The sequence below is a fragment of the Mixia osmundae genome, assembly GCF_000708205.1.
Source record: "Mixia osmundae IAM 14324 unplaced genomic scaffold scaffold_6, whole genome shotgun sequence".
In the NCBI taxonomy this organism is placed as follows: domain Eukaryota; kingdom Fungi; phylum Basidiomycota; class Mixiomycetes; order Mixiales; family Mixiaceae; genus Mixia; species Mixia osmundae.
Window position 1 is genome coordinate 140,848 of NW_014575558.1, and position 20,036 is coordinate 160,883.

At 55.1% G+C, this 20,036-nt stretch overlaps 7 protein-coding genes across 7 annotated transcripts; 3 read left to right on the forward strand and 4 right to left on the reverse strand.

The window, feature by feature from the left end:
- Window positions 1-108: 108 nt before the first annotated feature.
- On the forward strand, window positions 109-6,962 carry L969DRAFT_24252 (uncharacterized protein). The gene is made up of 8 exons (XM_014711717.1): window positions 109-1,539; window positions 1,605-3,268; window positions 3,323-4,270; window positions 4,325-5,350; window positions 5,412-5,502; window positions 5,551-6,238; window positions 6,283-6,450; window positions 6,508-6,962. The coding sequence occupies exons 1-8, from the start codon at window positions 225-227 to the stop codon at window positions 6,899-6,901; spliced, it is 6,294 nt and encodes a 2,097-aa protein (XP_014567203.1). The 5' UTR covers window positions 109-224; the 3' UTR covers window positions 6,902-6,962.
- A 34-nt stretch (window positions 6,963-6,996) lies between these two features.
- L969DRAFT_49719 (uncharacterized protein) lies at window positions 6,997-8,504 on the reverse strand (the record flags this gene model as incomplete). The annotated part of the gene is made up of 2 exons (XM_014711789.1): window positions 6,997-7,539; window positions 7,587-8,504. The coding sequence occupies 2 exons, from the start codon at window positions 8,502-8,504 to the stop codon at window positions 6,997-6,999; spliced, it is 1,461 nt and encodes a 486-aa protein (XP_014567275.1).
- A 160-nt stretch (window positions 8,505-8,664) lies between these two features.
- L969DRAFT_94866 (uncharacterized protein) lies at window positions 8,665-9,714 on the reverse strand (the record flags this gene model as incomplete). The annotated part of the gene is made up of 7 exons (XM_014711790.1): window positions 8,665-8,708; window positions 8,758-8,869; window positions 8,920-8,965; window positions 9,012-9,145; window positions 9,200-9,366; window positions 9,449-9,529; window positions 9,582-9,714. The coding sequence occupies 7 exons, from the start codon at window positions 9,712-9,714 to the stop codon at window positions 8,665-8,667; spliced, it is 717 nt and encodes a 238-aa protein (XP_014567276.1).
- An 872-nt stretch (window positions 9,715-10,586) lies between these two features.
- Window positions 10,587-13,365, forward strand: L969DRAFT_75321 (uncharacterized protein). The gene is made up of 5 exons (XM_014711791.1): window positions 10,587-10,744; window positions 10,866-12,625; window positions 12,676-12,955; window positions 13,048-13,055; window positions 13,103-13,365. The coding sequence occupies exons 1-5, from the start codon at window positions 10,596-10,598 to the stop codon at window positions 13,213-13,215; spliced, it is 2,310 nt and encodes a 769-aa protein (XP_014567277.1). The 5' UTR covers window positions 10,587-10,595; the 3' UTR covers window positions 13,216-13,365.
- On the reverse strand, window positions 13,246-14,470 carry L969DRAFT_477012 (uncharacterized protein). The gene is made up of 6 exons (XM_014711792.1): window positions 14,112-14,470; window positions 13,941-14,059; window positions 13,729-13,893; window positions 13,565-13,681; window positions 13,432-13,517; window positions 13,246-13,380 (listed from the first exon to the last, which is right to left on the reverse strand). The coding sequence occupies exons 1-5, from the start codon at window positions 14,215-14,217 to the stop codon at window positions 13,500-13,502; spliced, it is 525 nt and encodes a 174-aa protein (XP_014567278.1). The 5' UTR covers window positions 14,218-14,470; the 3' UTR covers window positions 13,246-13,380; window positions 13,432-13,499.
- L969DRAFT_49956 (uncharacterized protein) lies at window positions 14,382-17,817 on the forward strand (the record flags this gene model as incomplete). The annotated part of the gene is made up of 2 exons (XM_014711793.1): window positions 14,382-14,417; window positions 14,476-17,817. The coding sequence occupies 2 exons, from the start codon at window positions 14,382-14,384 to the stop codon at window positions 17,815-17,817; spliced, it is 3,378 nt and encodes a 1,125-aa protein (XP_014567279.1).
- Window positions 17,773-20,000, reverse strand: L969DRAFT_87895 (glycosyltransferase family 22 protein). The gene is made up of 4 exons (XM_014711794.1): window positions 19,941-20,000; window positions 19,411-19,883; window positions 18,616-19,364; window positions 17,773-18,560 (listed from the first exon to the last, which is right to left on the reverse strand). The coding sequence occupies exons 1-4, from the start codon at window positions 19,991-19,993 to the stop codon at window positions 17,823-17,825; spliced, it is 2,013 nt and encodes a 670-aa protein (XP_014567280.1). The 5' UTR covers window positions 19,994-20,000; the 3' UTR covers window positions 17,773-17,822.
- Window positions 20,001-20,036: the final 36 nt, after the last annotated feature.

Here is a 20,036-nt window from a genome sequence, read left to right on the forward strand (position 1 = left end):
CGTCCTCGACTGGGCGCGAAGGAGTGGGCGAGTCTGATCGGATGGCTTGCTGACCGCTCATGCTGACGATACTTGCAAGCTGGTGAGAAGGAGGGGTGAGCAGGCGTCTCCCTGCTGGCATCTGCCTTTTGCTCTTCATCTCGTCGTCGCGTCGTCGTCTAGCAGCTGGATTGGCTGGAGCGGAGTCAGCTCAGAGCGCTCTCAGCTCGGGCATCCTGAGCTCGATGGCAAAGCGCAAGCGAGCTGCTGTCGGTCGAGACGATGGGCCCGACAACAGTGCACTCACCGAGCCATCGAGCTTGACGGACGACGCAGATTTGTCCGCAAACGTCGAATCAGAGCGACAAGAGCTTTCGTCAGCTTCGCCGACCTCTGAAGCCTCAGACAGCCTGCTGCAGGCTGTAAAGGTGCCTGACCTTGCCAGTAGGCTTTCGTCTCCCCTGACGAGCGGCGTCTCTACCGCTCGATCGGGTCTTGCGCACCGCAAGCCTCGCCTGTCTGCAGCAGCTCCGGCTCGCAAAACCCCAGCAAGCGGTGCGGTTCAGCTTGACAGTCAGTCCAATACATCAACGTCTCCATCTTCCGCGAAAGCGACTGACAGGCAAACCTCACTCTCGGGTTTGTCCGCCCCTACCACCGCGACACAAAGCAGCAACTCGGCGGACAGATCAGTCAGTCCTTTGCCGCCGCTCGGCACCAGATCGTCCAATCGACAGAAGACTGGCAGCGATATCAATCTGAGCGTGTACGAACAAGTACAAGCGATCGAAGCAGCTGCTCGTCTGGAGGTCACACAACTTCAAAACCAATCGCGCGCTGGCGAGAGCGAGTCTAGAGAGCTTGCACCGGACCACATCATGCCCTCGGAAGCGGCGCCTGTCAGTCGGATGTCAGAAAGTCAGACGGTATCGGAGACGCCCAATCTGCCGCCCGCCAAGAAACCGCGCTTGAGTATCAGAGGAATGGGCAAAGCCCGTGCACGAGCCCTTGGGACAAGTGCTAGCGCCGATGACGCAGGTATCGCAGACGTATCGCCATATGAAGACGTAGCGGACATGTCTGATGCTACTCTGCCTGTCACCGCATCTCTTGCTTCTCTGCCAGACCAGCCTATGCGCAGGGATAAGAGTAAAAGTGCCATCGGGAGTCCACAGATTGCTTTCTCATCAGCATCTGGGCCGAGTGATCTCGCTGCGCCTACGGACGCAACTTTGGCGCCACTTCCACGGCGAGATACTGCATCTGTTGCAGCTTCTGGCGACTTCCGACTCGAACGCGACGGGCTTACTGCGTCGACCCACCGTAGTGATGCAGATCAGATGCAACGCGCCGGCTCAAAACCCGCGCAGCAAGATCAAGTCTCTCCCTTGGCTTTGCCGAGTGTGTCGACCTTCAAGACTACGAAGTCTGAAGCTTGTGCGGACTCCGAGATCTCTTCGCATGGCCACACGCCCTCTGCAACGCCTTCGGATGTCGATGCGACGCTCATTCCCAAGCCTTGCCCGGATATGCAGATTGCATCTGATCAAAGTGTGCGAAGTAGGTGTCAGCATTGCTTTGCTAGCCGACATCGCTGATAGCTCTCGTCGCGCGTGATTCTTCAGGCACACAGACAGACGTGATCAGCCCGCTCAAAGGAGCAGAGTTTCCGGCATTGCCGCCCGCTGAAGGTGGTGCTGCTGTTCTGCCCGAGCATTCGCAGTCAGCTTCTGCCGACCCGATCGAGAACACGTTGCCTGATGTGAATGCCAGTGCGAATGCTTCTGAGCAGCTCAATAGTGACCCCTTAAGTGCGGTCGCGAATCAGAATTCGGCAGCTCGTACGAAAGATGAGCATGGACAAGCTCAAATTGAGCCATATCACGTCGTCGAGATGCTAGCGGATCCACGTACGAATACGCATGCCGGTAGGACGCCGGTGTCTTGTGCCGATCCTCCCGCCCCAAACGCGCAAGCACGACCCGTAAACCCGTCTTCAACATCAGAGCGTCGGCATCATCGCCCTCGATCATGTAGTCCTGGTCCGTCCAGGATTCCTGCCGCGGCAACATCTCGCGATAATGAGCGATCGGGCGATCGACAAGGCAGCCACGGCAGAGCATCCTCTAGAGATCATCGTTCTCATCACGACCGCCAAGATGGGCCTCAATGTCGTGCAGGTCTAGGCGCACGTGATCATCGCGAACTCTCAGAGGACGCTCATCGCTTTGCTCGCCGCGACAGCATTGTCACAGAAGACGAGCATCGCACTCACAGACATAATCGCTCGGATCGCTCGGATAACGATTCTTCCACACGTTTCCATGGGAGGCAACATCGGGATGATAGGGCTCGCGAGTATCGAGGGTCTTCGTCCCATGATCAGCTCAGCGTCGACGATCGGGCCTTGTCGTCACGTGTCAGACAATCCGGTCGGGCAGATTCGCAGGAGCCAGTCAATCGCACGCAATATGTGCAAAGATTGAAACGCCGAAGACTAGACGAGGAGGAACACTACACCGCCGAGCCTGCATTTACGGAATACATTCAGCGTTATGACGGCTGCGAACGATGTCATCAGTGCCCAGCGGCCCATAATTGGCAGGAATGCACCGGTCCAATCATGGCCATCAGTCCTCTTTGGTCCATTGATCTGAGCAAACCTCCGCTGGACTATCAGCGCGAGCGTTACAAAGGCTTGGGTGAACGTTACTACGGCGGTTATCGCACGAGTGCAGTCCAATTCGATTTGCTCATTCAGAATTCTCTTTGCCTTCGATGTCATTCGATCCCTGTCAGGCGAGAGACTGGTCACTGGCTCAGCCGCTGTCAGCAGCGTATCGATTACGGCGAATCGAGCGACAGCCCACTTGAAGCTTACCTACACAATAAGCCGCTCGAAGAACGTACCCTCTACGAACTCGCATACCTCAATATGTGGCGGCTTTGCACCATTTGCGCTCAGCTCGGACACAGCGCTCGCTATTGTACTAACCCATCGGTATCTCTCGATATGGCTGATCTCACTCTTCGACCGGACAACGCCCGAGGATATCCAAGCAGCAAAGATCAGATTGCGTTCGCAAGATCCGGCAGAGCTTGTGCAGTTTGCCATTCGCGCGATCACACCGAAAGTCGCACCTGTGACGATGTCATCACAGACTTCTCGATGGACCCGTTGCCACACAAAGTCAGCCCGACAGTAAGTGACCGAGACCTGGACACATATGCTCGTCAAGTCCTCGCGTCCGAAGGCCGGCTGCTGACAGGCATACGTGCACAACCCAGAGTACGTCTCCGTGCATCTACTTCAGGGTTTTGTCTGACCTCGTCATGCCGATAGCAAATGGCTGATACTGCTCGCTTCCGAGATCTCTCAGCGGTCTCGATTGGACCAAGGTCAGCTGTAGCGGCAGTCGATCCAGTGACACAGCACGAGCATCCAAAGGAAGATGGATATCGAACTATCAGACGCTCCATCGAGGACGATGTTCATTACTCTGCCAATGACGAATTCACAGCCTATGTGAAGCGCTATGCGGGCTGCAATAGGTGTCATCAATGCCCCGCAGCGCATACATGGGACAAGTGCACAAATCCGATCATGGCGATCAGTCCCTTGTGGCTCTCACACACCGACCGGCCGCCCCATCATTACCAAGGCGAACGGTTCCATTGGTCCGAATCCGGACAGCGTCATCGAGGCGGCTATGCGACAAGTGCAAAGCAGTTTGACCTGCTGATACAGCACAACATATGCCTAAGATGCCATTCACATGCGGTAGATCGCGACACACACCACCCCGACAACTGTCGGGTGAGGATAGAGGACAGCGCTGTGTACAATAGCCCCCTGCAAGACCTTCGGTCGCCGGTACAGCATCTCATTGGACTCGCGGTCAATGTCTTTGACTATGCTTACATGATGATGTGGCGACTATGCACGAACTGCGGTGGTCCCCGGCACGGTGCTAAACGCTGCAATCATGCGCCAACAGATCGGCGGCCCCTACATCATGCAGATCCGCCAGACGCCTCCGCAGGATATCCTTCCAGCAAAGCACAATTCGATTTCTTGTCCGGCGAAGGAGGATGCTTGCGCTGCCACTCACTAGAGCACGAACAGCGTAGCTGCACGGCCATTGTCAATGACTACATGCTGGATCCCCTGCCTTTGCGCCCGTCACGCAGACTGCAGATACGCGAACTACGAGAATACGCAGAACGTGTGTATCAGTCTCGCGGCCGCTCACGCAAAGGCGTCCGCGTCGAGGTTCAGGACACACCGAGGGTAAGCATCCCCAAACAACGGCAAGGTACGTGGCCCTTACTGATGCACGTACAGGGATCGAACGATGACTATCGAGCGAGCGGGCCTCTTATGGACCGATTGTCGCCTGTAAGCTCAAGGGGGCCCCGAGCGATGCAACCCACCGAAAAGCGATGGGCTCTTGAAGGGCACTCCTCTGGTTATCGAGCGCATGCATACAGCCATGATCAGGCTTCTCACAGTTTCAACTTGTCATACGGCAGTCCAGTTGCAAGCATCTCGCCAGCGCCCAGCTCTACCTTTGCTACACGCCCAGAACCGTCCTCATACTCGCGACCGACCTCGACCCAATCAAGCCTTGCTGCCCTCTCGGCGGTACAAGCCGTATCGGACCGCCGGCAAGGCTCAGAAAGCGAGGGCTCCGAAGCTGGCGAGCTCGTCGATGCTATATCATTTGTGCATAGTTCGGCCTATGCTCAGCTGAGAGACAGGGTGCTCGCTCAGCTAGTAGACACCGGCGATCTTGATGACGATCTGATGGAGCGCATCGCGGCTTTCGATGACGACGTTTATGCACACTTTTGCGACGAGCTTAGAAACTCAGAAGCTTGGCAAGATCTAACTGTCGCTTACGAGGCGGACTTCCCGCAAGGCGAACTGTGGCAGATGGACTGGGACTGCAATTCAGTCGACGACATCGTTGTGAGTGATCTAGGGCCTTTGCCTGGATCAACAGAATGGCTTGAACTGCAATCAGACTACATCATGGCCGACGCAGAGCCAGCCGTGCCAAGCTTTGCAGAGATTCTGCAGCGACCTGCGGGTGCATCACGTTTCGAAGATTACGAGCAACGTAACGTACTTGGCGAAGGCACTTTTGGTATAGTGTACGAAGCCAGTCGAAAGGATCCCATCAGCGCGGAACAGACGCGCAATTACTCGCATCGCACGCTAGAGCATGTGCGCCAAGTCTACGCGACTGGCGGCGAGCTGGCCGGTCCTCTGCCAGAGGCGGTCAAGCCAGGCACGAGAGTCGCCTTGAAGGAGATCCGTCTGCATCGGCCTGATCTTGGTGGCGGCAACAAAGGTCCTATACCTTCAGTGCGTTTCCATCGCTTCAGAGCATTCGTATACCTGACGACGAATTTGTTCTAACGTACAGTTTCCGGTCAATGGTCTTAGAGAAATCAGAACGCTAAAACGCTGCCAGCATCCGAACGTCATTGAGTTGCTCGAGATGGCCCATCAGCAAAGTCAGTCAGGGCTCTGTCTGCTCTGATAACGACTGACGCGACGTGCAGCCGATTGGGAGACCTTTGAGCGAGGCAAGCTCTACATGGTATTCCCACTGATGGAGCACGATTTGGCCGGTCTTCTGAAGAATCCGGAATTTCAACGAGATATCTTAGCCGACCTTGGACTTATCAAGCATTACTTCTCCCAGCTGCTGCTTGGTCTCGATTATCTACATGAGGCAAGCGCGCCGCAATCTCATAGACCTGCGCTGATGCACACGAGTCAACAGAACGCAATCATCCATCGTGACATCAAACCTGCCAACATACTAGTCAGTGCTGCAGGCGTCGTCAAAATCGCCGACTTTGGTCTGGCACGATTTGTGCCCCATCAGGATGTCGAGAAGCGATACACCAACCAGGTCGTGACTCGATGGTATCGTGCGCCGGAAGTCATCATGGGCGAACGCAATTATCGAGGCGCCGTTGATATCTGGAGCGCGGGCTGCATACTTGGCGAAATGTTGATGGAAAGTCGCCCATCTGTTCTCTTTCCAGGCACTGCAAGTGACGCACATCAGCTTGTCCTGATCTGCAACATGCTCGGTACACCTGCGCGCGAATATGTAGCATCCATCCGCGAATGGCCGAACTACCACAACATGTTTAAAGGTCAGCCAGAAGGCAGGGAGCTGGCAAAATTCTTCGATCCGGATCTCACCTATGCAAACCAGCTCTCGACTGCTTTTGCTCAGTAAGTGACATGCGATCCTGGTTGACGATCTGACTCTCCTGCAGCTTGCGCAACAAAGAAGCGAGCTATAGCACGATCGATGCTAAAGCAGACATGCTAGAACTCTTGTCAGCCTTGCTGACATTTGATGCTGGCAAACGCGTGACAGCAAAACAAGCGCTCTATATGGATGCTTTCTGGGCAGAGCCGCTTGCTGCTAAATCACATGGCGAGTATGTACAGATGCCTATCCAGCGAGATGCAATAGCTCACATGGGGTCTTATCGCAGCATTCCTTATGTCATGTCACGAGAAAATGGGCCGGGCGTGGTCATCGACCCTCGTCGTCGTTTGCCAATTCCTCAGCTCGCAGGCCGCCCTTCACAACCTCGTGGGCAGAGCCAGTCGCAGCCTCAACATACCCATCGCTCGATTCGCACAGTAGCAGTGTCTCCGTCACCTTGGCACAACGGAGACTCGTCTGCCGCCGACGCTGCATCGCCAGCTCAGGCGCCAGCTCCTGCTCACAGAGGCCCGCCCAGGCCATCAGGTCTCTCGTTTTTACAGTCACAGCCAGGTCTCCTCCGACCCTCTGCAGGTCAAGGAGGCGGGTTGGCTCCGAATCGTGTCAGCAGCTATTCGCACCTTGCCCGCAGGACCAATCCAACAGGTCGTCAACCCTAGTTTACTCAACCAGCATAGTGTTGTTGCTTCGAATATGCATATTTGCTAAGAGACCACTGGCTCTGTTGCCGTCATGATGATCTCGACTCATACGTCTATTGCGTCCGCTCTGACTTGTCGCTGCGCCAACTCGTTGAACTATGTTCTTCGCAGCTGCTCAGGCGACTGCACAGGACCGTCCTTGCTTCGAAAGCCCAGAGCAGCGCCAGTGATGTCAACATGATGAGCACAAACGGTTGAAGCACGATCAGCCCGAGCGTTGTGGTGGAAAGACCGACGAGATATGGGAAAGCAACAGACATCGACATTGCGAAAGCTGCTAAGAAGCCAACCGCTGCACTGTGTAAGGCCTTCGGCAAGCTTCCGGTAATCAGACTGAGCGCTATCGGGTAGAGAGGGCTAAGTAGGAGGCCTTGTAGAAATAAAACAGCGTCGATGAGCTGCTTTTTGTTGCTCGTCAACAAAATGACTTGGCATCCGCCAAGGCTAGCGAGGTACACAAAGACGGCGCATCTTTCGCCCATCCTGGCCGAGATTGGCGGCAGTAGCAGTCTGCCCATGGTGACACCTGACCACAGGATTGCGATGGGCAGCTCGCCCTGATCTAGATGTTTGACTTCGCTCAAGAATGGAACAATCTAGGCAATTATTCAGTGTTTGACGGCAGAGCAGGGAGAGGACGCACCCAAGAGCCAATTGCAGCATTGACGCCGACGCTGATGCCGAGGAAAGCAGCAGCGCGCCAGATATACGGGTTTGTCAAGACGGTGCCGAGCTTGTTGGCTGGCGGTGTTTCAAGCCAGGTGTGTGAGTCAAATTCTACGCATCCGCCGCATGCTCTGCTTTGAGCAGCACGGTATTCTTTCATTGATGTCGGAATAGCGCTGGCTGATGATGGTCTAGGCGAGACGCAGTAGACTGGGGGATCAGTAGAGCAAGAAGCTGTCGTCTGCGGAGTTTGTGGCAGTCGCAACTTGCCGCGAGAAGAGTCCGTTCGTCGGCATCTACCAGCAAATTCGCGCAGCTGGTCTTGCGAGTGAGTTGTATAGCCATTGTTAGCTACAAATGCCCCAGCCAATGTGAAGAGATTGATTGCGTTCAGCAGGGCGAAAAGCGAGTAAATGTGGTTGATCTTGCGGAGACCAATAGCTTGCGCTGCAAAAGGCGCGACGACTGCACCGAGTCCATAGCTTGCATACAGCGTCGATATAGCTCGAGATGGGTTGCCTGATGCGCCGGCAGCCCATGCGGTTGTCTGAGCATCCTGAACGGATATGCCAGCCCCAATGAGCGCTTCACCAGCCACGAAGATCCAGAAGGCCGGTCTGAGAGCCAGGACAATATACCCTGTCGTCTGTATCGTTGCTCCAATCGCAAGCGTCCAGCCGAGACCGACGCGATCGAGGACGAATGACGAGGCAATGGATGCGACGATGAAACCAGCCGCTTGACCGATAAATATCCGGCTCACGCCCTCATGTGTGAGGCTATAGACTTCTTGCAAGCTCGACAGCATAGCGCCCATGACAGCAACGTCTGCGCCGCCCAGAAACAGAGCATAATTGGCCGCACCGAAGCGGAACCATCTCACAGCCCTCTTCATCTTGGTAGCGAAGGCGCAGCCTGGTGGGCAGCGGACGACACGAGAGACCAGATGACATGCGAGCACCAGTCTTTGCGTGAGATGAATCTGTTAAGCTAGAGCATCGGCTAGCTTCCTTCGCGAGTGGGTCCAAGCGCGATTTCGAAGGACCAGGTGCATCTTAGGCCATCGTCATGTGGATCTCGTCTTGACAGAGCGTATAAGCTGCTAGTAGTTTCAGTCTCAGATGTTCGCGCATAGTGATCGAACACACGCTTGACATGCAGCACCTCTTGCCAGTCTGGCGGACAATCTTCCTCCGACGGACCCCGCGCGTGACCTACGCAGAAGATTTCCGTCTTGCTGTCTTTGATGGTGATCGCGCCCTGTCTTGTATTGCTCAGCCAAGACGATTGTCATGGTAGAGGGCTTGTACCGAGATGGCAAGCACGTAGTACGAAAAGGTGGTATAGGCATCGCAGCTGCTTGAGGTTCAGCACGCAAGGTGACTTCGTCGAGCCGACTTACCACTGACTCCACATATAGGCATGTGGCTGCGGACTGCGGACATAGAGCCGCATGTCGGATACAGTCATCAGGACGCCTTCCTGATCACGGCTGCGCTGTTCATTGAGGAAGTCAACCTGATCGCTGCCGGAACTCTATGATGCAAAGTATTGGGTCAGCTTCGCCACAGTCGAAAGCAACTTGACAACCTCCGAGACTCGCCAGTAGTCGAGGCTCTGTGTGGGTGGCTCGAGAATAAAGTCGAGACGAAGGGCTTCTTGGCTTTGACTGGGTCGAACGAGTTGCAGGGGAGCAGCTGACCACGCACTGCTTGCGGAACAGATTGCCTGAGAATGATCATGAGTGGAGCTCTCGTCTCGAAGAAGGAACAGGCTGACGCTTGCAGAGACTGCATAAGATTGATCAGTAAGTCACCTATGGAGGACGAAAAGACTAACGGGTGTAACTGTACTCGATCTCTTCCGGACTACCCTGTACGACGTATCCAGATCCTGGTTCGACGATGCAGAGCGTTATGGCTGTCGGACGACGTGCTGAGTGCAACGCTCAAACTCTTTACGACAGACGTACGCTGTGGGTTGCCCAGCGAGACAAGGCTGCAGTGTGGCTTTTGTTGGTCGGGCGAGCATTCGAGCCAGTACCATGTCGTGTCAAGTAGCTCTGCGCGCTCGCTCCAGACATCGAGGTCGAGAGATAGGCTCATGCGAGCCGTGCAGCAATGTTCCCATGGAAGCACAGCGGCGGTGTCGCCGAATTCAGACATCTCGATGTTGACCTGTACGATAGCGCCCTTGTTCGTGATGTCGGTGGCAGTGATCGATCCCGCGAAGGGCAAGGCAGCCTGTACAAGCGAGCGATGAGAGGACACTCAGCCACCGCATCGGATGACGAGCCTCTTCCTCTACTTCATATGGAATGTCCTCATCCATTGTCCTGTGTCGGACGATGACGTCGAACTTGAATGGCTGAGAAGGAGCTTGGTTGATCTTGAAAGGTGGAAGAAATTCGCTGGGTGCACACGTCCCCTCGTACCAGATCGCAATCTTGAAGCGGGTAACAGGCAAGCCATCGGAAGCATGTATAGAGCCGATCGAAGCAGTACTGTCGAATTTAAGCTTCCGAGAGTAGACGAGAAGAGGCAGGGCGAGATAGAGCCAAATCATTGAGCGCTAAGCATCGCTCAATCGCTAGCCTGACGCGGGCTGGCTTGCGATAACAACTTTTGACGCGTTAGTGCCCCAGAAGTGCACAGAACAGGTGACCGGCGCGCGAGCGACGCTCCTCAACTCGACTGAGCTCGATTCGACCCTTGTCAGCTCGCTTCTGGGCGACGGACAGTCAAAGGCGAGCCTCAAGAGCAGCCAAGCAACACTATGTCAACTCCAGCAGGCAAGCAAGATAGCAAGCAAGGCGGAAATATCAAGATAGCAAGGCGGGCAATGCGAGTCTCATTGCCTCCGTCTTCATCCTTCTACTAATGCTCAGACGACGCCTATACCGGTCCTGACTATACAGGATGACGCTTGTGAGCGGACACAGTCATGCTTGTCTACTAGTGCTGCGTTGCTTGCACAGTCGCAGGCCATGTGGTCATCGACAGAAGAGTCAAGAGCAAGACAGCGAGGAAGGCGAGCAGCACTTGCACTCAAGCGGCTCGTCTTCCCGTCAAGCCTTTCGATCTGTTCATCGCTGCATGCTCTCTCTCTTGCCGCTGATGCTGCGCTGACCAGCCTGTCAAACTTGATCATCCTTTGTCGCGCGGGAATGCATTAGGTTGACAACTATCGAGTCGTCCGTCGGATGCTCGCACGGACTCGCTGTCGGAACCCATCTGTCTCTCTCCATCTCCCCTAGACATATGACGCAGCGTCGCTGGGCGATCCTACACGAGCTACTGCGATGGCTTATCGCATTTTTCCCCTCTGTCTCGCAACGATCCGACCGGCGAGCCATTCCAATGCTTGCCTTTGCAATACTCGCTTTCGCCGGCTGCGTACTGGCAGCAAGCGAGCAGTCGAGTGCGTTTGCTATCCACGATACAGCCCGTCATGTGCCGAAGGCGTGGAAGCCCGTCGCAATGGACACAGCAACGCGCAACGGTCAAGTCCATCGCTTGCACTTTGCACTCCGTCAGAGCAATCTCGCCAAGCTCGAAGCAGAGACGACGAGACGCAGCGACCCGGTTCATGCTGATTATGGCAAGTACTTGTCGCCGGACGAGATCAACGGCTTGATCGCTCCGTCGTCAAGCACGGTCGCTGCCTTTGAGAACTGGCTCGCTAGTCATGGCATCGATCGATCAAGTATCGGCTACAACAAGGCAAAAGACTGGGCGCATATCGACCTGAAGCCCGATCGTGTCGACAAGATGCTCAACACCAATCTGGAAGCTTACAAGCATTCCAAGACGGGCGAGACGATTCTACGTACTTCGGCGTACTCGCTGCCTTTGTATCTGCATGAGTATGTCGATGCTGTACAACCAACGACCTACTTCGGACTCGGCCGTGCCGGTAGGAAGCTCGCCGACGAATCGGCGCAGCATAGTGATGTCGACCCTCGGACGCTTGATAAGCGCCATCCTGACAGTCTCAGTCGAAAGCCCAGCCGTGAGCCTCAGACTTCGACGAAGAACATTCGCTCCGCTTATACACCGAGCAAGGCCCCTCCATCCTGTCCTGCTGATGCCGACATCTACAACCCTGATTACGTTGTGCATCGAGACTGCCTACGAAGCTTCCTTCGGGTAGACACATACCAGGTCAAAAGCAGATCCACGGAGCCCAAAGCAGGCGTTGTCGGGTTTGACGGATTTGTTCCTGCGCCAGTGGACTTCAGAAATCACAGTCTGCACGAGATTGGGCCGGAAGCATGGCATTACACCTACGATCTTGTCTCGATCAACGGCGGCTCGACAGTCTTAGATCTCGCTACTGACAATATCGAGCCCTTCCTCGATGTCGACCAGGTCGCCAAGATCATCTGGCCTTTACGTCAGGTCTATTATACGATCGGTGGTCTGATAGGCAAGAATGATTTCCGTCCATCGGCAAACTCACCGACGCCTGACTTAGACGAGCCTTGGTTTTCGGGGATGACGGCGCTGTTCGATCACGCGAAGGTACCAAAGGTTCTCGCTGCTTCATATGACGACGATGAGCGGACTTTCCCACCTATGCTTGCTCAACGAATCTGTGCCATCTTCACAGCATTCGCTGCTCGGGGGGTGAGCGTCATAGTCGCCAGCGGTGACTATGGACTGTCCGGTGGCGCCGGTTCCTGCACGTCTGCAGATGGCAAAAGCGAAGAGCTTGTTCCTGGCTTGCCTGCAAGCTGTCCATTTGTCACCAGCGTAGGCGGCACGGAGCTCTATGATCCGGAAAGGGTTGCCGGCACTCACATTGTCGGCACAAATCTGACAGCTTGGATGAGCGGGGCTGGCATATCAAACTACTTTGAGCGACCTCAGTATCAGCGAAGCGCTGTCGCAGCGTACAAGGGCGCCAGCGTTCCAGAAAATATCAAATGGAGTAAGACTGGAAGAGCCAGTCCTGACGTATCGATCACGGCGACCAAGTCGGCAGTGTGGGCGGGAGGGCAGGAATTCCTCGTTGGTCTGTCCCAATCAAACTCATCGTAAGCTCCGCCAATGTCTTTCTCACAGGTGGCACATCGAACGCAGCGCCCACCTTTGCCGGACTCGTGGCCTTGCTCAACGATGCACTTGAAGCAGAAGGCAGACCTTCCATGGGCTTTCTGAACCCTTGGCTCTACCACGTCGGAAATTCAGCATTTCGCGACATCACTGTTGGTGCTAGCTATGGGTGCGGACCCCATCACAGCTCTGCAAAGTTTGCTGCTACGCCAGGATTTGACTTGGCGACTGGCTGGGGAACGCCAGATTGGCCCTCACTTCTTTCGGCTGCGCTTGCAAGCGGTCCCAGGTAGCGAAACACTATGTGGTCATCGATCGCGACAGGTCGTGGGCAGGATCACGATTGTATTGTCAGCGCATCTTTACCATATTGGCCGTCAGATCAGTCTGTGAGCGGTTGACTTTAAAGGCAAAGCGTAAGCTTAGCTATAAGCAGGCCTGAGCAAAGCAGTAGGCAAGAGCAAGGCCGTGTGCAAAGCGATCAGCATTGTTCAGGACGGTAGAGAAGCGGTTCCAATTACCGAAGCTGGGCGATCGATTGCATGCTAGCCGAAGCGCTGAAGCACAGGATGCATCTGAATACAAGCGGACGTGCAGTCATAGGCTGATCGATTGACTGAGGGCGTCTAGCCGTTGGATGAGGTTGTTATTCTTCGCCAACAATGTATACAGAGGCTTGAACCGAATCTTTATCGACGTCACAGTCTGCTTCAACTATTGGATCGCGTTGAGTCGAAAGAGTGTAGGAACTTTCAGACAGCTCACCCGGTTCTGGAGCCTCATATCGGAGGGGATCACAGCTGGGGAAGCTGCGGACCCCTGCCGAAGAGTATTCACTGTCGCGACATGTGCTGCGACGGCGTCAGCAGCGTTGAGCGGGCTATCTGAATTTACGAACCGACGAGCTGTTGTGCTGCGTAGCTCGGTAGCGCCTGGAGTTCATATGAGTGATCATCCTCGAGGTGCTACAAGTCCTGCCTGTAGCCAAGTCGATGTCAATCAGAAATTCGACTCTCTACGGCACCCGTCGTCAGCTATGTCAAGAAACGCTTCGCTACGCACAATGCGGCAACAGACTTCGTAGAGCTCCTGTTCGAGGTCGCTGGCCAGGGCGTGATGATCGATTACCTCATCGATCCATATCTTCACAGGCACAACGTAGCCCTCGAAGCCAATCCGAGCATCACTTTGCATGATCTGATGACCGAAGTAGTGCGTCTCGCCAGGCTACGAATGTATAAGCATGCGCTAAAATGTGAGAAGACCCAGCGCACGATAGGCTTGTGCACGAGCGTATAGCTCCCAGGATCTTCCTCATCAGTTTCGAATTGGATCATTCTGTGTTCGACTGTCCAGATCTGACCGACTTCATCGCAGCTCACCTCAAAGGATGCTTTCGGGTGAGTAAAGTCAGATATGACAACGGTTGGAAAGAGGCGGCTGACGAGTGAGCGTCCAGCCGCGATGGCGCAGGGACCAGATCGGAGCCGCTTGTATCTCGACTCCGGCGAGGCTAGCGACGAAAGACGTAAGATACAGCAATCCTAACATGTTGAATAAAGCTGGAAGACAAGAAGGGATGCGAATCGACGACGTCCTAGGAGTTTTCGGAATTTTGGGTTGCGGAGTCGACACGCGCTCGACAGCGGGCGCCTAAGTATCACGTGACACACGCTCGATTCGAGCGGTCGGGCGACGAGGTGTGACATGAGCCCATGCCAAGCGACGACGTGGCACGACAGAGCTTCTTCGTGCAGGCAGGTTTGTGCGCTCTTGCCGCTGCCGAGCTAACAAGTGCTGTCGGCATAGGTCAAGCCGACATGCGTGCGACTGCTCCACTTGGCGTCCACGCCAGCGACGACAAGCTCGTCGAGTTTGTCGGCTGCGACGGCCAAAGAATGCGCCGATCAACTGAGAACGCTCCAGCAGCTTCTACACGGGCGAGACCAGACAATCACGCTCAGCGCCTCGCTGCTCGGCTATCTCTTCTTTCCGCTCGTCCGCCTGCTCAGCTTGCCCGGTGACGACCTCAAAGCGAATGAGACAGTCTTGGAATACCTCTTACTGGTACTGCAAGAGTGGACTGTTGCTTGGCAGCAAACAGAGAGCGGCGCACAAGCTACTTTAGACCGCGATTTGCTCAGACAGCTCTGGACTTTTTGCATCTTGACGCTCGGAGGACCGCTCGACAATTCACTCGGCGCCAAAGGTAGACAGAAGGTGGTCTTGCCAGTATGGTCTGAAGAATCGATACTCGCTGCCCTGGGTCTGCTGAAGCTGTTGGCCTCATTCGGCCCAGGCAAGTCACGGCAGACGGCAGCAGATCCGCCTGTCGGTCCTTTCGATGCAATGGAGCTCAACGATGGAGCTACAAACGGATGTGCGCCGATCATAGCGCTACCCGTATTAGCGCACAGCGTATCGACAATGCTGCAACTCGCGTTGCATCCAGAAGCTCCTGTTCAGCGCGCGGCATTGTCTGCGCTCGAGGAAATCCTGTCATGCCAATTGTCCGCAGCTGGTCAGGAGCACATCGTCGCACGCTTCTTGCCTGGCATCACATCGAGCATCCTTAAGCTGCTACCTGGCCACTCGCCAAACCAGCAAAACGGCGGTAATACACGCTCAGAGGTGCTCGTTGCGGGGCTGTCTGTGCTTGAGATTGCCATCCCGCTGGCTTTTCGCGGCATCGACAACGCTAGTGATGCAACGGTCAAGCTACAAGATCTGACGCTGCCGTCGCCTGCCGAGCAGCTGGATCATTCATCAATGGACAACGCAATTCGCTCGGCCAATTGGGTTCGGGCAACACAGGCGCAGCTTCGCTTGTCCCTCCTCGCACTACGTCGTGCTGGTCTAGCACAGCACCGCTCCTCTAGTGTGCAAGAGGCGTATGCATCCTGCTTGCTGCACATTGCATCACCTCTACAGTATCATGAAGCGGCAGCCCGGCTCATACTAGAAGAGCTGCTGATTCTATCACGGGATGACTCTTCTATAAGTGACCGCCTGCAAAGATGGACAAATTCGAGTACGCCTTTGCGCTTGACAGTCGACCACCTTCTCAGGCAGAGTCTACTGGAGCTACCACAAGCGATACTGTCACGAGGCGATGATGAAGCGCGTCTAGGTCGCCTGCTCCAGCTCATCGAGGCATCTGCACGGCTACTCCAGGGGTCTGCTCATGCATCGAAGACACAGGCCTTGCAGGACGCGCATACCTGGCTGCGCAACTTGCTTTTCGCGCTGGCGCCTGCGAAGCTGCCCAATGTCGCCTCCCAACGTGCTGACATCGGTCTCATCACACCCGCCGCCATCGCGCAGACTACTTCTGTAACGGAGGATGAAAACTTCCCGATGGCTCCTCTGGCCAACATACAGTCTCAAGCGGTGGTCACTCAGCTGGCTGCTGCCTTCGAGAGCTTAGGCTCGTTACTCGCTGTCTCTGATGGACTCGAGACCTGCTTCGCGATTTTCACTTTCGCAAAGTCGAACGATCTTCGGATCGCATTCGGAGCGCTCTGGTTATTGAATGCGCTTCTGCTCGGCGCTGCTCATGCACGAAATACCGCGAGTGTCACACATCTAGCCGAGCAGCTTTCTAGAGCGGTCACAGATCATCAAGAGGCAAATAGCGAGCCGCAAACAGAAAATGAGAACAGTCTTGTGCCTGTCGAGCGCAGCAGAGGCGATGCCGCTCTCATCGACAGGCTCAATATACAAGCAGGGAGCACCTCACGAGCGTCGGCTGCGCAGAAAACATTTCCCAGTGACCTGGTTCAGCTCAGGTGTATTCAACTTCGGTCGATGGCTACTTGCGCAGCGATCTTGCAGGACGCGTTTCATCAACATCTGATGGACGGACTGTACTTTGTGCTCGCGCACTTGGGCCCATTGCAGCATCCGCAGATCAGACTATACGCCAATGTCGCGCTCTATAAGCTCGCATATCAGCTTGGCTACGCATCCTCATCCAACTTGATTCTAGCGCAAGTTGACTACATCATCAACGCTGTTTCACAGCGATTGACACTTTTCCGTCTCGATCTTGAGGCACCTATCGTGCTTGTAGCTGCCATTCAACTCGTAGGCGCTGCGATCCTGCCGATGGTGCAGGATCTAGTCGACGAGATCTTTGATGCGCTTGACACGCACCAGGAGCGCGAAGATCTCTGTGCGAGACTCTTCTCGGTCTTGACGGCTCTGACGGATGCGATGAAGCCAGAGGAGTTACCTCCAAAGGCGATGACGGAAGATCCAACAAGGCGCTTCCGTGGCGACACTCATATCGATGGACTCAACGCACCTGCTGCCCCGCCTGTGGACGCTGTCGAGCAAGACGATGATATGCCGCCTGCAAACCTGTCATACGAGGACTTCAAGCGTCTGTCGGATGAGTCAAACGAGCGGCGGAAGCAGGCCCATCAGTCCGTTGCAAACGCAGAGGCTGAGGTCACTCCAGATCGTAGCCAAGTAGTCTGCAGCATGATGCTCGGGAAAGCCGTCCCTTTCGTTCAGCACGAGTCGTCTTTCATTCGTTCACGCGTCTTATCGCTACTGGCGAGCGGTATACCTATCTTGGCATCGAGTAGCCGCCAATCGGACGTCATGATGATCGTGCATTCGGTCTGGCCTTATCTGATCAGACGCTTAGATCCGCAGACGGAGCCCGAGTCTTGGGTCAGGCTAGAGGCTATCAACGTCATTCGAGCTCTTGGACGATATGTGGGCGACATTGTGTCGCGCCGAATCGTCGAAGACGTGTGGCCCAAATTTCGCGTAGCACTTGCTTTGTCCTCAGACAAATCGACGTCAAGCGCCCTTGTACTCAGAATGGCAACGCATAGCTCGGTTTACCAGCTTTATGTGTCGATTATATCGACCATGTCTGGCATCGTGACAAGCTGTCACCTGCCGTCGACGGTCTTATGGGAGATCTGTATGACCTTTCGAGACTTCTTCGACGAGCGCGCTCCGAAGGCACTGCAAATGGCTTGCAATGAGCTATACGCGGCGCTCGCGCATTGTGAAGGCGATTCTGTCTGGCTGTGTTTACAGGGCGCAGTCGATGACACCATGCCTGAGGTACTGCGACTGCACAACAAAGGCGCGTATCGGGCGATCAATACATTCTTGAATGCAATGTTATGATACATCTACAGTAATGCAGAGTTGCGAAGCAGGCAGTAGTCTCCATAGACCACTTGTCGCCTGTAGTGGGGTATCGGAAGCCAAAGTGCGCGCGAGAGCTGTGGCGTCAGCTGGCTGTCTAGGAAGTCGAAGCAGATAACGCGTTCCCATGCCGGATCAATCGCGTATCGCTTTTCTAGCGAGCTAGCATCTGGCGCCGGTCTGTGTAGGTAATCGAGATCGACGAGATACGAGCACGTCTCGATGGAAACAAAGCGGCCCTCTGTCTCCTCCCGATTGACCGCATTGAAGCCTGTGGGAATCTTGCTTGCGACAGATTGACGACCCTGCCAACCGGTCTGTATGGCGCTCTCGAACTTCTTTGGCAATTGGCCGTGGAAGTCGCTAGCGATAAAGTTGGCCGATACTTCGTTGGGGATTGTATGATGGCCTGTAAAGCGGTACCACTCCTTGCCGTAGCAGATCGAAATATTGAGGCTACGCAACGGCGCCAGGTCTACAAACTCTTCGGCAGAAGCGATGGCTGTTGCGTAGTCTTTGCTCCGATCTGAGAGTACTTGGGGGTAGAGCTCAGGGAAGCGCTTGAGCGCCAGCGTTGGCAATTCGATGGTCGAGAAATGGAAGGCGACGTCCATTGGCGCATGATAGTACCGTTGCACTGCAAGAATCCTAGATGCCGACAGAAGCGTGGCCAGGGTCAGGATGGCCATTGTGAAGCGAGCAAAGATCTTCGTCTGGGATGCCTGCGCGAGTCAACATCAGCAATGCCTACATAGTCTGTCCGAGTAGACAGCGTGCCTTGAAAGCTGATTTCGTATAACCCGTGTACACTTTCTCGATCCAGCCCCGGATACAGTAGAGCGTAACGGCCGCGTTGAAGCACAGCAGTGGGTAGGCAGGGAACATGAAACGCTCCTCCTTATGAGGCTGCGAGCTGAGCAGGCCGAGCCAGATGTACCAGGGCGCCAGACGAACCGCTACGAGTACAGCATTGGATGTCCGATCTTTGTGTGACAAGCCTGAGCTGATTCGCTTGCTGTCGAAAAGACGCGAGAATGCGAGGACAGGTAGCGATACAAGTGACAAGGGTAGGGCCAGATTGAAATTGAGCGCGAGATTGAATAGGTAAAAGTACCAGGGTTCTACGCCATAGATCTGTGGTCCACTTTCTGGCGACGTGGCTAGGATATTGTACGTGACAATGTTGAGCGGGGCAACGACGAGCTTCTCATACCAGAACGAATCAAACGCGATTGCCACGAGAAGCACAAGCGACGCCACCAATCCTGCAGCGAAGAGACGCGCAAATCTATCTCTCGCCCAGATAGCAGCTTGCCCCGGCTTGACCGTCTGAGCGCCTGACAGGACGAGCTCTTCGAAGACGAAGGGGACAGCGAGAACGATGGAGAAGGGCCAGCCAACAATCGCACCTGCCGCAAAGCAGACAGTCGCGAGGACTGTTCGCTGAAAGCTCGAAGAGACTGGTGACATTGCGAACGAATAGGCGAGCATGCTGGCATACATGGCAAAAGTTGACGGCAGAAATGCTGATCGGCAAATCAGCGCCGTTGCAAAGCAGGTCAATAGGCTCACTCGTTGCCGCATTCCACATGCCTGCCGAGAAGATCATCAGAATCAGGGTGTATCGTCCGACACGGACGTTGACTGATTCGACGATGGCGCGGTAGAACCGCGCTTCTGCTGCTGACGAGACAAAGCCGAGCATTATTCTGAGCGCAAAAAAGACAGGACGCTGCCAAGCAAGGCTCAGCATGTAGCTGCATAACAGCAAGTTGCCGACCTTGTCATGGGTATGTATGCTTGAAACAAGCCAGCCGGGCCAGGCATGCAGCGCGAGATAGAACCAGCTCCTGATGGCGTACAGTGGCGAGTACTCCCAAGTCTGGAAGCCGTAGCCGTAGAGCATGAAGTGGAGAGGCTCCCAGTAATTGAAGACCTCGTCGCAGTCCATCGTCACAGAGGTATACATGGCAGCAGCGACCCTGATGAGGATGATGAGCCTGAACGCGGTCGAAAATGAGGGATTCCATGGAGGTTTCTCTGCTCTTTTGAAGGTTCATCAGAGTCAGGCTCAATCTCTGCCGGTCTTGCGGGCTGCATACCGTCGTGTGAGCTCACGCAGGAGGCCATCTTGCTGTTGGCGTCGTTTGAGCATCTCGCCGAATTTGTCTTGACCGGGAGGAGCTTTAGGCGGTGCC

What these genes read in the sequence shown, in the direction of transcription:
- L969DRAFT_24252 (XM_014711717.1), top strand. Translation starts at nt 225, where the DNA reads ATGGCAAAGCGCAAGCGAGCTGCTGTCGGTCGAGACGATGGGCCCGAC. An exon ending in ATCTGATCAAAGTGTGCGAA is followed by an intron (nt 1,540 to 1,604) that starts GTAGGTGTCAGC and finishes GTGATTCTTCAG; the next exon opens with GCACACAGACAGACGTGATC. An exon ending in GCTGCTAAATCACATGGCGA is followed by an intron (nt 6,451 to 6,507) that starts GTATGTACAGAT and finishes GTCTTATCGCAG; the next exon opens with CATTCCTTATGTCATGTCAC.
- L969DRAFT_75321 (XM_014711791.1), top strand. Translation starts at nt 10,596, where the DNA reads ATGTGGTCATCGACAGAAGAGTCAAGAGCAAGACAGCGAGGAAGGCGA. An exon ending in GATGCTGCGCTGACCAGCCT is followed by an intron (nt 10,745 to 10,865) that starts GTCAAACTTGAT and finishes CATCTCCCCTAG; the next exon opens with ACATATGACGCAGCGTCGCT. An exon ending in AGGGCAGGAATTCCTCGTTG is followed by an intron (nt 12,626 to 12,675) that starts GTCTGTCCCAAT and finishes TCTTTCTCACAG; the next exon opens with GTGGCACATCGAACGCAGCG.
- L969DRAFT_477012 (XM_014711792.1), bottom strand. Translation starts at nt 14,217, where the DNA reads ATGTTAGGATTGCTGTATCTTACGTCTTTCGTCGCTAGCCTCGCCGGA. An exon ending in TCGCGGCTGGACGCTCACTC is followed by an intron (nt 14,060 to 14,111) that starts GTCAGCCGCCTC and finishes CTCACCCGAAAG; the next exon opens with CATCCTTTGAGGTGAGCTGC. An exon ending in ACGAAGTCTGTTGCCGCATT is followed by an intron (nt 13,682 to 13,728) that starts GTGCGTAGCGAA and finishes CGGGTGCCGTAG; the next exon opens with AGAGTCGAATTTCTGATTGA.
- L969DRAFT_87895 (XM_014711794.1), bottom strand. Translation starts at nt 19,993, where the DNA reads ATGCTCAAACGACGCCAACAGCAAGATGGCCTCCTGCGTGAGCTCACA. An exon ending in CATGTGGAATGCGGCAACGA is followed by an intron (nt 19,365 to 19,410) that starts GTGAGCCTATTG and finishes TTTGCCGATCAG; the next exon opens with CATTTCTGCCGTCAACTTTT. An exon ending in ATACGAAATCAGCTTTCAAG is followed by an intron (nt 18,561 to 18,615) that starts GCACGCTGTCTA and finishes TGACTCGCGCAG; the next exon opens with GCATCCCAGACGAAGATCTT.